This window comes from Oncorhynchus keta, chromosome 6 (genome assembly GCF_023373465.1).
Source record: "Oncorhynchus keta strain PuntledgeMale-10-30-2019 chromosome 6, Oket_V2, whole genome shotgun sequence".
Classification (NCBI taxonomy): Eukaryota; Metazoa; Chordata; class Actinopteri; order Salmoniformes; family Salmonidae; genus Oncorhynchus; species Oncorhynchus keta.
Genome location: NC_068426.1, coordinates 27,695,218 through 27,708,316, shown reverse-complemented (window position 1 = coordinate 27,708,316; position 13,099 = coordinate 27,695,218). Strand labels below are relative to the sequence as shown.

General features: G+C 40.5%; 1 protein-coding gene across 1 annotated transcript; it reads right to left on the bottom strand.

Annotated features, from left to right (window-relative positions):
• Window positions 1-801: 801 nt before the first annotated feature.
• LOC118385672 (pro-MCH 2-like) lies at window positions 802-1,430 on the bottom strand. Its single transcript, XM_035772886.1, has one exon. It carries the CDS (start codon window positions 1,359-1,361, stop codon window positions 963-965), a length of 399 nt encoding a protein of 132 aa, XP_035628779.1. The 5' UTR covers window positions 1,362-1,430; the 3' UTR covers window positions 802-962.
• Between the last annotated feature and the right edge of the window lie 11,669 nt (window positions 1,431-13,099).

Genomic DNA, 13,099 nt, shown 5'->3' with positions numbered 1-13,099 from the left:
ATTTAGTCTTTTTTTATTTTATTTACATGCTGCTCCCTCAGTAATTGGCAATATAATACCAACAAGGAATCATCTAGCTGTACAATGTCGTCAAAGGAGAGCAGCAGTGTATGCGCTATAGGAAGAAAGATGCAAAAGTGGAAAGATGAAAATGGTAGAGGACCCAGTATACAGAGGAAAGCCCGGACAAAGTGTGTTGAAAACCGACTCGATGAACCATATTAACATTGATGTCTTCTCTCAAGAAAATAATTGGAGTATTTTCACTTATCGCATAACCAGTGATTAAAGGCCATCTTTGAGCAATCGTCACCAACCCAAATAACTTCTTTAAAGCAAACTCATTGCCATGTTCATTCTCAGCTCACCCCAACAACTTTTGAGACATGCAGTCATGTCCACTTACAAAAGAGGGAATGATTATCAATGGTTTCCACAATCAAACAGCAATAAATACACGTCCCTTTTTTTATCTGAAAGCTGGACAGAATCCACTCAGAAGCTGGACAAACAGAATAGGAGTTCAGCTTATTAATGCTGATAGAAACACCATATTATTCCCTGAATGATGCAAGTCTCTTGTGTAGTTTATAGGCTTTTACTTCCCACTTACTTCCCACTCCAGAGTGATGTAAACATTACAGATCAAATAACAAAAGGCTGTTGTAAATGTTATACTGTGGGTAATTCCAGAATGGTAATATTGTGTCCTATTGTGTTTCATTGGCTGTCACAACCTTATTACGGCTGATAAAGCCAGCTAAATAATAACATGCAGTCAAACATACACAAGACGTCAAATTCAGTGTTCTGTCTTTTTAATGACTATCAATTTGTCTAAATACATTAATACATACTCGAAAGATCATATCATACAACTCAAGATGAGGCAGGACAAGATGCAGCATAGTAGATCTGGCTGGCAGATTAATGACGAGATGGGACTAGCTCATTGGTCACATCTACACTTCCCAGCAAGGCCGGTACACCCTTCCCACCATGCACCTCATGGTGTCCCTCCTGACAATGGAGATGCTGGGGTTCAGGTCCTGGTCAGCCTCTCTGCGGTCCAGGGTCAGGGCTCTGTCAAGCCCTGCAGCTGCAGCTTTCAGCTTGTAGAGAGGAAGTCCTCTGTTCAGGTTCTTCCACATGCCTGAGTCTGCCAACACGATGATCTTGGAGCTCCCGCTTCTGACTGAATCAGGGTTTTTATCGGCCACCTCTTCGTTCAGTAGAGAGTCTAGAGTATCTTGCTCCATGGCTGTGTCCTCCATCTTGCCCATCGGGATCGCCATGGACGGTGTGTAGCACTCCAAGAAAAGTGCCAAGGCAAAGATGACGGAGAGGACCGAGTCTCTCATCTTGGAGAATGAGGACCTTCGTAGAGGTTGATGTTGCAGGTTGACGTGATCTCAAGCTCGTTCAGGCTGTTCTGACTCTGAGATGTCCGTCTTCCTCTTTTATACCGCTTGGACCTCCAGGATTAGCCACGTTTTCATCACTGTTGTTCTTCTTGTTTGTGTTTCACGATATTAACAACAGTATGACGACATGGTTGATGAGATCCTTAACAATGCTGAAGTGTTTTATCTGGTGGAGTGTTAATTAAGCTCCTCTGTGGCTGGTCTTTCTAAAGTCTGCGAGAATGAAACAGTGGGAAGACGTAATTCCAAAAACCTTGCCCTTTAAAAGAACTAGAGTGGATTACCCACCCGTTGACTACCCTGTGGTTAAGGCCTCTTAATGATACATACTCCCCTCTCCAGGATGCCTTATAATAATGTTCAATATGGGATTTCAGGTGGGATTACAGTTGAAAAGTAAACAAATAATAATTGAAGAGCTTAGTGTGCATGTGACACCGGGAAAACCAGCAGGGATCTTTGTAGACGTATTGAGAGGAAATTCACAATTTCACTGATGTAAGGCTTTGGAGAAGATAGGAAACATCACTTAATTCAGAGCATGTCCGCTACATCTGCTACTTGTGCTTTTAGACATTTTTGCTAAATGTATTAAAACTAAAAAACCAGAAATACCTTAATATTAGTACCTTAGAATTCAGACCCCTTGCTAATAGACTCGAAATTGAGCTGAGGTGCATCGTGTTTCCATTGATCATCCTTGAGATGTTTCTACAACTTGATTAGAGTCCACCTGTGGTACATTCAATTGATTGGACGTGATTTGGAAAGGCACATACCTGTCCCACACACCTGTCCCACAGTTGACAGTGCATGTCAGAGCAAAAACCAAGCCATGAGGTCGAAGGAATTCTCCGTAGAGCTCCGAGACAGGATTGTGTCGAGGCACAGATCTGGGGAAGGGTACCAAAAAATATCTGCAGCGTTGAAGGTCCCCAAAAACAGTGACCTCCATCATTCCTAAATGGAAGAATTTTGGAACCACCAAGACTCTTCCTAGAGCTGGCTGCCCGGCGAAACTGAGCAGTTAGGGGAGAAGGGCCTTGGTCAGGGAGGTGACCAAGAACCCAATGGTCACTCTGACAGAGCTATAGAGTTCCTCTGTGGAGATGGGAGAACCTTCCAGAAGGACAACCATCTCTGCAGCACTCCACCAATCAGGTCTTTATGGTAGAGTGGCCAGACGGAAGCCACTCTTCAGTAAAAGGCACATGACAGCCCACTTGGAGTTTGCCAAAAGGCACCTAAAGGACTCTCAGACCTTGAGAAACAAGATTCTCTGGTCTGATGAAACCGAGATTGAACTCTTTGGCCTGAATTCGAAGCGTCACATCTGGAGGAAACCTGGCACCATCCCTACAGTGAATCATGGTGGTAGCAGCATCAAGCTGTACGGATGTTTTTCAGCTGCAGGGACTGGGAGACGAGTCAGGATCAAGCCAAAGATGAACGGAGCAACGTACAGAGAGATCCTTGATGCTCCAGAGCGCTCAGGACCACAGAATGGGGAAAAGGTTCGCCTTCCAAAAGGACAATGACCCTAAGCACTCTGCTAAGACAACACTGGAGTGGTTCTGAATGTCCTTGAGTGACCCAGCCAGAGCCCGGAATTGAACCCGATCAAACATTTCTGGAGAGAGCTGTAAATAGCTGTTCCACCAGACAGAGCTTGAGAGGATCTGCAGAGAAGAATGGGAGAAACTCCCCAAATACAGGTGTGCCAAGCTTCTAGTGTCATGCCCAATAAGACGCGATGCTGTAATTGCTGCCAAAGGTGCTTCAAGTAAAGGGTCTGAATACTTATGTAAATGTAATTTTGCAAAAATGTCTAAAAACCTATTTTGCTTTGTCATTATGAGTAATTGTGTGTAGATTAATGAGGGAAAAAAATAATGTAATACATTTTAGAATAAGGCTCTATCCTCACAATATGTGGAAAGCGTCAAGAGGTCTGAATACTTTCTGAAGGCAATATACCTCCTGTAAGAAACCTATGATCTGTGAAACATACACGACACAGACATCATCTTGGTGTCTAAATCTAAAGCACCACTCTGGAAATGTTACATGTTTGAACAGTATATTGTTATAAACAATATGCCTAAAAATAAATGAATGTGAAAGTGTATATTTGAGAGCACACTGTAAGGAGTATAAAGAAACCAATATGTTGCCTGTATCATGTATGATTCACAGATCATAGGGTCTTTCGAGGCATGCATAAGTCTAAAAAGGGCCTAAAATGGCCAATTAACATGTTTTTCTCAAATGGTTTGTGATACAAATGTAAAACAACCTTCCTCCCAATAAAGTTCCTATGTGATAATTGCCAATAACCTGAGATAACAAAAATATTTTCCGCTGGCATGAAGTAGCCCTAAATCCTTTTTTGCTCACTTACTGGTACATGCATATTTACAACCTTACCTAATTAGGAATAGCAGACAGGGAGTTAAAAGGTCACTGCTCACATAGCCCTCGGTGTGACGTTGCCGTGTTCAAAGTCAGCATTTGCAAGAGACATCCACAAAAAAAGGAGACGTTGGCTGGTGGACCGTCAATGTTTCGCTTGCCTTGATGAGCTTTGGTGATTCATAGTGATGACCTCAGGTCAAATAATGTTCCTGCGTAATAACTTTTAAAATATGCAAACCTCTTCCAAAAAAAGTATGTATTTTATATAGAACAATTATTATTGTTCTATAAATACTACATCTTGGAACTCTTGCCTGTTCCCGGTCTCAGCTTTTGTTTGACAAGGGTTAGTTTTTGTCCTGTGGTTGAACCCAGCTGTAACACACCTGAAATTGGAAGATGTTTTTGTCTCTTGGGGTAGTTTCACAAGACATTTTAAAGAAATCGATCACTAAAGATACGTGGTTTGTCCTTGATATTCAGACATCATTAGCACGCATATACAGTGTGAAAATTACACCCTGAAAAGTTCTCTCACAGTTCCCTAATTAAGAGGAATAAACTTGAAGTAGAGGGTATATGTGTGTGAAAAATGCTTTAATGGCCTCCTTTAATGTTCTTATCCCTTCTCCTTCTAAAATATTTTTTGTTCTTTCAACCAACTGTTGAAGGGGACCTAAAAGTTGGCATTATTGTTCTCAGCAATTAAAGACTCCAGCCTTCTCTATCTGCAGGTGACTGTTCAATGTAGAAAATATAAAATAATGGATGTGAAGTCGACTGGTTCCAATGAGGGATGTGGTCGTGAGTGAAAAATGATTTAACTGCACCGCAACTCAAAATCAAAGAGGATGCCATTTAAAATCAAGCAACAGAGACAAAATCTACATTTTATAAGAATTTTTGTATAATAATCATGGAAGCTTTGTACGATTGACAAGGAAAGAGATTATCAGGATGCAGAACTCACTTCTTAATGCAATTACTGTCCTCAAACAAATAACAAAACATTCATTTAAGCGCTTGATATTTCTTCTAAATCAAAACAACCTTAAAACGAATATCGAATTTATATGAAAAGCACTTAGACACAGCAGTAGGCATGTACTTTCTTAGATGAAATATTTTCAAATAGGCCAACAGTTTATCATGGGTCACATTAAGATCATGGGTCACATTAAGAACATTAAGGCCATTCTGAAATGTGTGCAATTTCTAAAACTATTACCTTTAATGGCTTCTAGTCTGGAACAAATTGCATAAATTATTTTAGTGTTGTTACTGTTACTACCGGTGTGGCCAGATGGGACATGCCATGGACCATTTGTTATTGAAAAGCGTGTCTGTGTTCTGCATGGTCAAAGCTGGCAAATCTGTGATGACTAATAAGCCTGGCATTTTACAATTTCTTCACCTTGCTTTTGCTATTGCTTACAGGGCTCATGTACTGCATTTGTCTCACATCCTGGGACATGCATTTAGACTAATAATTCTTATCTCAAGCATTTCTAAGTAACTAACATGCTCCATTTTTAGGAGGTGTTTGGGATGGGGTAAAGCATGTTTGGCAGGCCTTCTGTTCCGCACGAGAACATGTTAGGACCAACCAGATGGATCCAAGGGGGGGGGGGGCTATGCTAGGGTGACTGAAACAGGACATCATGACTATAAGTGACTATTAAACAGGACATCATGGCTATAAATCTCCTTTTGCTTGTGGATGGAAAAAGCTATCACTATCTGAAAATCCAGGGAGGGTGACCGGAATCATGACAAGTGGAGAAACCGCTCAAACAGACTGACATCACTGAAAGTTGTGGAAAACAGAGTAATGACTTGGTGAAGATGTAACTGAAACTGCATTGAACTGTTATAACCTATGATTGAACTGATGATAAAACAGAACCTTCCAAATTGTATTGTTGATCCATTCATTTATGACTTTCCTTATAAATCACGCGAAGACAAACAGTCCGAACCCTACCTAATTATTCATTCGGAGTATGGAACTGTATTGACCTCTGTATGTGCCCAGTAGTGTTGTAGATACTGTAGTTATAACAGAGCAGCCTGGTCTCATAGACTAAACGTAACATAGTCAAATCTAGGACACTCAAATTAGCATCATATGTTATGTTTGGTATGGTTACATAAGGTTACTTAAGGCAAAAATGAAAGTAGGGTGGTTTGTCTGGGTTTATGGATAGGCGTATTATGTGAAGGTCTGCAACCCAAATGTTGCAAGTTTGAATCTCATCACGGACAGATTTAGCATTTTAGCAACTTTCCAACTACTCACTACCTTGAGCTAAATAGCATGTTAACTAACCCTTCCCCTAACCTTAACCTAACTCCTAACCCTAATCTTAACCCCTCACCTTAACCCCTAACCCTAACCCATAGCCTAGCTAAATTGCAATTCGTAACATATGAAATGGATGATGGACATCCACAGATGAATACATACCATACGAAAAATAACATATCATACTAAGTAGAGTGTCATGGATTTACATTTACTATGTTACGTCTACACCTGACTCCAGGTTGAACAGAGAGAGAGAGGGGTGTTTATCTGTTGGTGGCCGGTGTGTTTCAGGCCTCTCTCTCGCCGGGTGTTTGCTTGGTGATGTGTGTGGTTATTGGATCACAGCTGCATGCCACATGTCCATGACAGACCTGACTATAACATAGCTGGGGTTCTTGTTTTATGTGCCCATCCAATACTATGGACACCATTCTATTTAATTCTGTCATAAATACCTGCTAAAGTAGGCCGTCAAGACAACATGAAACACTGCAGACTTTATATTCCTCCGACTGCATTTTTTTAAAATCCAGATGTTTTCCTGACTTTCCTCTCCTGGAAAGTTGAGTGGCAGAGAGTGCCCTTTCCATGTTTGCCCCTTGACCAAAGAAAAAGGTGCATCTGCCAGTCCAGAGAATGCCCTCAAGGTGTTTGTGTGTTACAGAGAATCATCCATAAGTGCAACACTGCTACACCTCCTCAAAAGAAGAAAAAAAAACTTTGGAAGTGTGAGGCCAAGATGTGCAGACCAGCTGACTATGCTGACGGGTGCCAACCCAAACACAAGGCCTCAGCTCAGGGGTTTTGACGGGGGGAAAGACCCCAGCCGCGCACCGAGGGGAGACAGTGCCTCTCACATAACGCAGGGCCCTTCTGCACACAGCAGCGCACCTCTTTAAAACAACACCAAGAGGCAGGCCGCACCGTATAGGCTAAAGTGTTATTCCAGCTAGGTAAACACAGGGCACAGATCTAACAGTGATGAATGCCACATATTAACAGGCACAAATTGAATTATGTTGTTGAAATTTGATGGCAGTGCATTCTGCCGGCCAGTTTGAGGTTGATTGAAATCTTCGCGTCTTTCTGCATACGGCATGAGGATTTCTGAAACCACGACGCACACAGAGGACTCCCCTTCCAGAGGAACTTCCAAAATAAGTTTTCAAAGAAGCCACTAGTAGGGATGACATTGCCCTCCAGTCTTCTATGTAGCCCGGTGAAGTACCTAGACAAAGTCATCTAGTACATCCTAGTTAAAGATAATAACTGTCAGCCTACCAGGGTAATGTATTGACATGCACACATATGATGGGCTGTAGAGAACTTTCATGCAGCATGGACCATTGTATCGAGAGATGAAGAGAAACTACAGGCTTTGACTGGGCTTCGGTGACAGTACAGATCTGGTGACAGGTATCCGAGACAGTGGCTCATTAGGGTCTAAATGGAAGACAGAAGTGCTGATTTGATGTAAGGTCAGTTTTGCTCTATCTTTACCTAATGGATAAGGTCAGGCTTGGACAGAAATCGGTGGATGATAGCTAATCCTAGATCTGAGGCCACCTCCATCTAAAGACCAACTGTAAGTGTCTGAACCGTGAGGGGTTCGCTTAATGCAATAACAGACAAAAAGCCATCTTCTCCTCTTTGAGCACATAAGGATATAAAACCCCCCACATACATATACACACCCATGTCACACAAAGAGATCTACAGAGATACCAGTAGTCATGGTGATGGTCAGACATGTAATCAAGAAGCGGAGTATAATTAGCAACACAAGCACCCAGGGAGTTGTGTAAGAAAGATTTAAAAAATAACATTTTGAAGAATGTGACATTTTGTTCTTAGTGAAGCGACAGAATAATGAATGATACATATGGACATGCTCGGGAGAATCTGATCCCTTTCCAAATCACACTCCTCAAAGTGACCACCCATTAGCCACACTGTTAATAATGGATGAGGTGACGTTGTTCCAAGCCTCTGGAGTATGACATGTTGTATTTCTAAAGGGCTTTGCACATTTGAGTCTAAAGCTTAGACTATTTTTTTTAAAACTGGGAAAGAGTAAATGGTTTGTACTGTGCGAGACCTTTTCACTGTCTTTTTAGGGCAAAACACTTGTTATCAAAGTGTTAATTCAATGAATTAGTTCATGGCATGATGTGTTGCCAAATTGTTATTGTGCTCCCATGTGGAAATGATACAAAGAGAAAATGTCTCAAGCGATACTGATGATTTCACGCAAAAAAAAAAAAGTTGTCATAGAACAAAAGTATTCATAGATCTCAGTGGGAGGATCGTTTTGTGCCATATGAAACATCGTAGCTTGGCTGTCTAGCTACAAGAAAACATTGGTTTGATTTCTGACCACGGTTTATACTGTGGAGATAGACCATTCCAGGCACATGGGCTTTCTGATCGCTCATGTAAAAAAAAAAAGACCTGAGCGGTTAAGCCTTAACAAGAAACTCGTCTGTTGTGTTGCTCAGTAACAGGAGCCATGCAGGCGCTTTATGCTATAACTCAGTGATTTGTCTGTTCGTGACGTGTGTTTTTTTTGTTGTTGTCTCCTTCCAAGACTCATACTAAGCACCTCCAATCCAAAATGAAATCTAGAATCGGCTTCCTATTTAACAACAAAGCCTCCTTCACTCATGATGCCAAACATACCCTCGTAAAACTGACTACCTACCTATCCTCGACTTCAGCGATGTCATTTACAAAATAGCCTACAACACTCTACTCAGAAAATTGGATGCAGTCTATCACAGTGCCATCCGTTTTGTCACCAAAGCCCCATATACTACCCACCGCTGCGACCTGTATGCTCTGGTTGGCTGGTCCTCGCTACATATTCGTCGCCAAACCCACTGGCTCCAGGTCATCTATAAGTCTTCGCTTGGTAAATCTCTGCCTTTTCTCAGTTCACTGGTCACCATAGCAAAATCCACCCGTAGCACGCGCTCCAGCAAGTATATTTCACTGGTCATCCCCAAAGCCAACACCTCCTTTGGCCGCCTTTCCTTCCAGTTCTCTGCTGCCAACGACTGGAACGAATTGCAAAAATCACTGAAGTTGGACTTATATCTCCCTCACTAACTTCAAGCATCAGCTGTCAGAGCAGCTTACCGATCACTGCAGCTGTACACAGCCCATCTGTAAATAGCCCATCCATCCAACTACTTACCTCATCCCCATATTATTTATGTTTTTCTGCTCTTTTGCACACCAGTATTTCTACTTGCACATCCTCATCTGCACATCTATCACTCCAGTGTTCATTGCTAAATTGTAATTACTTTGCCACTATGGCCTATTTATTGCCTTACCTCCTTACTTAATTTGCACATACTGTATACAGATATTTACATTTACATTTACATTTAAGTCATTTAGCAGACGCTCTTATCCAGAGCGACTTACTATTGTGTTATTGACTGTACGTTTGTTTATCCCATGTGTAACTCTGTTGTTGTTTTTGTCACACTGCTTTGCTTTATCTTGGCCAGGTCGCAGTTGTAAATGAGAACTTGTTCTCAAATGAGAACTTGTTCTCAACTGGCCTATCTGGTTAAATAAAGGTGAAATTATTATTATTATTATTTTAAACCTTCCATCCTCTACATAACCTTTTCATTGGTCTTTCCTCTCACACAAGAGACACCGTGGTCTGTATTATAAACAATTATAAACATTGTCTGCATCAGACACAAACACACTCATGGACACAAACGCACACAGCCCACACACACAGCCCACACACACAGCCCACATACACACACACACAGTTCGAAGATACTACTATCTATGTCTGCCTGAACTACCACTACTATCTCTGCCTCAACTACCACGTATCCCTATACATTGATATGGTAGTGGTAGTCCTTGTGTATAGCTTAATTATTGTGTTTTATTTGTATCTTTATTTAACTCTGCATCATTAAGGAAGAGCGTGTAAGTAAGCATTTCACAGTAAGGTCTACAACTGTTGTATTCAGTGCATAATACAAATAACATTTGATTGGATCATTTTTTAGCCAGAGACATGTGGTTTCTTCAAGAGCAGAAAGTGTTGACATTTTTGGATGAAATGGCTGTCTAGTGAATAGACAGGAAACAACATTTCAACGTTACTCCATTCTCTGGACAGCTGTTAAGAATCAGTGTTTACCCTCCAATCTCTCTCCGCATCCCAAGGGTCTCGGGAGAAAACGTGCCGTGACTGACTGCTTTGTGCACAACCAATGGGCACATCTGAGGACAAATCCATCCACCCTTTTTAGAGCATGTGTTGACTATATGTCATGTCGTTGCTCAGGGCAAATACTGAACATAGGGTATGAAATAAGGGTGTGGACACAAATGCACATTGAGTGATGTGAATGTTTGCTGCATAAAATAGCGCCTTTATGTGCCAAATTATGTTACAATTTTACACCAAGGATTTCATCAAAGGAAAATGTGATACCCCATGATGAATGGACACTTGTGCAACATTATTGAAGTTTTATTTACCATTTTCCAAACTGTTAAAACCAATTAGCCTAAATATAATTTAATTTTGTGAAGCATGTTTCTAACTACAACTTAAAGGGGAAATCTGCCATTGCTACATCCGTTTTTGGACTTATAAATTAATAATACAGACGTAGGATCTTAATTTGAGCACTCTTTTGTTGCTGAGAATTTTCCTGCACCTCAGATGAGCTTTGTGATTTACACAAATTCACTGAAAACTCACACTAACACAGTTATATTAACACTATTGCACTTTTCATGTAGCCTACTTTTGGCCAGATAATAGCCTAACCACCAATCAAGCAACATTAAGGACTAAACGCTAAAATCCTGTTGCTGCAGGATTATTTTGGTGAGATGATATAGGTCAAATTAAGATCCCACATCTGTATACCCATTGATTTCTGAATAATAGCCTATAACTTAAAGGCCTCATGAGCTTAGTTCAACTGTTGTACCCCATCAGAACCTAAGATATAAGATTGTTTTTCTCCAATGTTTGTAAACAATACACATTTAAATGCTTTTTATACTGTTCAACATACCCTACCTCAATTGAAGCTTATCCTCAATACTGACAAACCTAAACTAATGGTGTTTTCTAAAACAAGAAATAGACTTCTGAACCGTTCACCTACATTTACATTTACATTTAAGTCATTTAGCAGACGCTCTTATCCAGAGCGACTTACAAATTGGTGCAATCACCTTATGACATCCAGTGGAACAGCCACTTTACAATAGTGCATCTAAATCTTTTAAGGGGGGTGAGAAGGATTACTTTATCCTATCCTAGGTATTCCTTAAAGAGGTGGGGTTTCAGGTGTCTCCGGAAGGTGGTGATTGACTCCGCTGTCCTGGCGTCGTGAGGGAGTGTGTTCCACCATTGGGGAGCCAGAGCAGCGAACAGTTTTGACTGGGCTGAGTGGGAACTGTACTTCCTCAGTGGTAGGGAGGCGAGCAGGCCAGAGGTGGATGAACGCAGTGCCCTTGTTACTACATGTCAGGACAAGGAAATTGAGGTTGTAACCTCATATAAATATCTTGGAATTTTAATTGATGACGGCCTCTCTTTTAAATGGCATATTCAACAACTTACAAAAAAATTGAATCTGAAATTGAGATTATATTTTGGGAATAAGGCCTGTTTTTCTTTTGAAGCCAGAAGGAGGCTAGTATCAGCTACATTTATGCCTTTACTAGACTATGGGGATATTTTATATATGAATGCTTCCGCTCAGTGTTTGAGATCAATTGACACCATTTACCATGGCACTTTGAGATTTATTTTAAACAGCAAAACCCTTACGCACCACTGCACTTTGTATACCAGGGTTGGCTGGCCTTCTCTAGTCACTTGTAGGCTCAGGCACTGGTATACTTCCATTTACAAAGCCATTTTGGGTTTACTACCTTTTTATTTGGGCATTTTTATTGTTCCGAAATGTGGTGGGTACTCTCTTCGTTCACTGGACTTTATCCTGCTAACTGTTCCAACAGTCCGAACTGAATTTGGTAAAAGGGCTTTTATGTACTTTGCGCCATCAACTTGGAACACCTTACAAAATACTTTTAAACTGGAATAACTTGTCCCGATTGTTATTTTTAAATCACTGATGAATGATCTTGAGACTGGTTCCCTGACCTGTCAATGTTTTTAATTTGCTGTTTTTGATTTTGTTATACTCTTGTGAATTCTATGGTTTTTACTAGATTACTTGTAGTTTTTATGTTGTTTGTCTGTAATTTTTGTAATGACTTGGTGCTGCCTATCTTGGCCAGGACGCTCTTGAAAAAAATATTTTAAATCTCAATGGTTCAATAAAGGTTAAATAAGAAATATATAAATAAGAAACATCTTCATCCAGCCTAACCTTGAATATAATTTTTCCTGGAATGAGTTTGAGATTCAGTGTTCAAACATTCTGTGACTTTACTACTGTGCGAGCTGTTAAAAAGCATTCTTTAGTGATGTCTCACTGGCTGGCTTGATTCAAATTCACTCAAACCTTTCAGAGTTGCGTTTAATAATAATAATAATTTATTACATTTCTATAGTGCTTTTCATAAGAATCTCAAAGCACTTCAAAAGCAAAAAAACAAACAAGCATGACATCTTCCTGAGTAGCCTAACTATAGTAAGGTCAACCAATAGAGGCCAAGTCTTGGAGTTGGTGTGTTGCTCTTCTTCCTAACTGTGATGTTTTCACATCTTAAATGTTTGTCTATGTTTTATTTGTTCAGGCCTCAGGGGAGATCTTCTGAAAAAAGATCTAATCAAGTAAATAAAGTAGGCCTCATTTATAAAAGTTTTATTTCATAACAGTTATCATAACGCTTTGAAATAAAAACAAATTTAGGATGTGACTTGCTCGAGACGTGACACGACATTACTCATTCCATTTCTTGAGCAGAACTGGTAGGA

Bases quoted from the DNA above. Each gene is read 5' to 3' on its own strand.
- LOC118385672 (XM_035772886.1), bottom strand. From the start codon at position 1,361: ATGAGAGACTCGGTCCTCTCCGTCATCTTTGCCTTGGCACTTTTCTTG.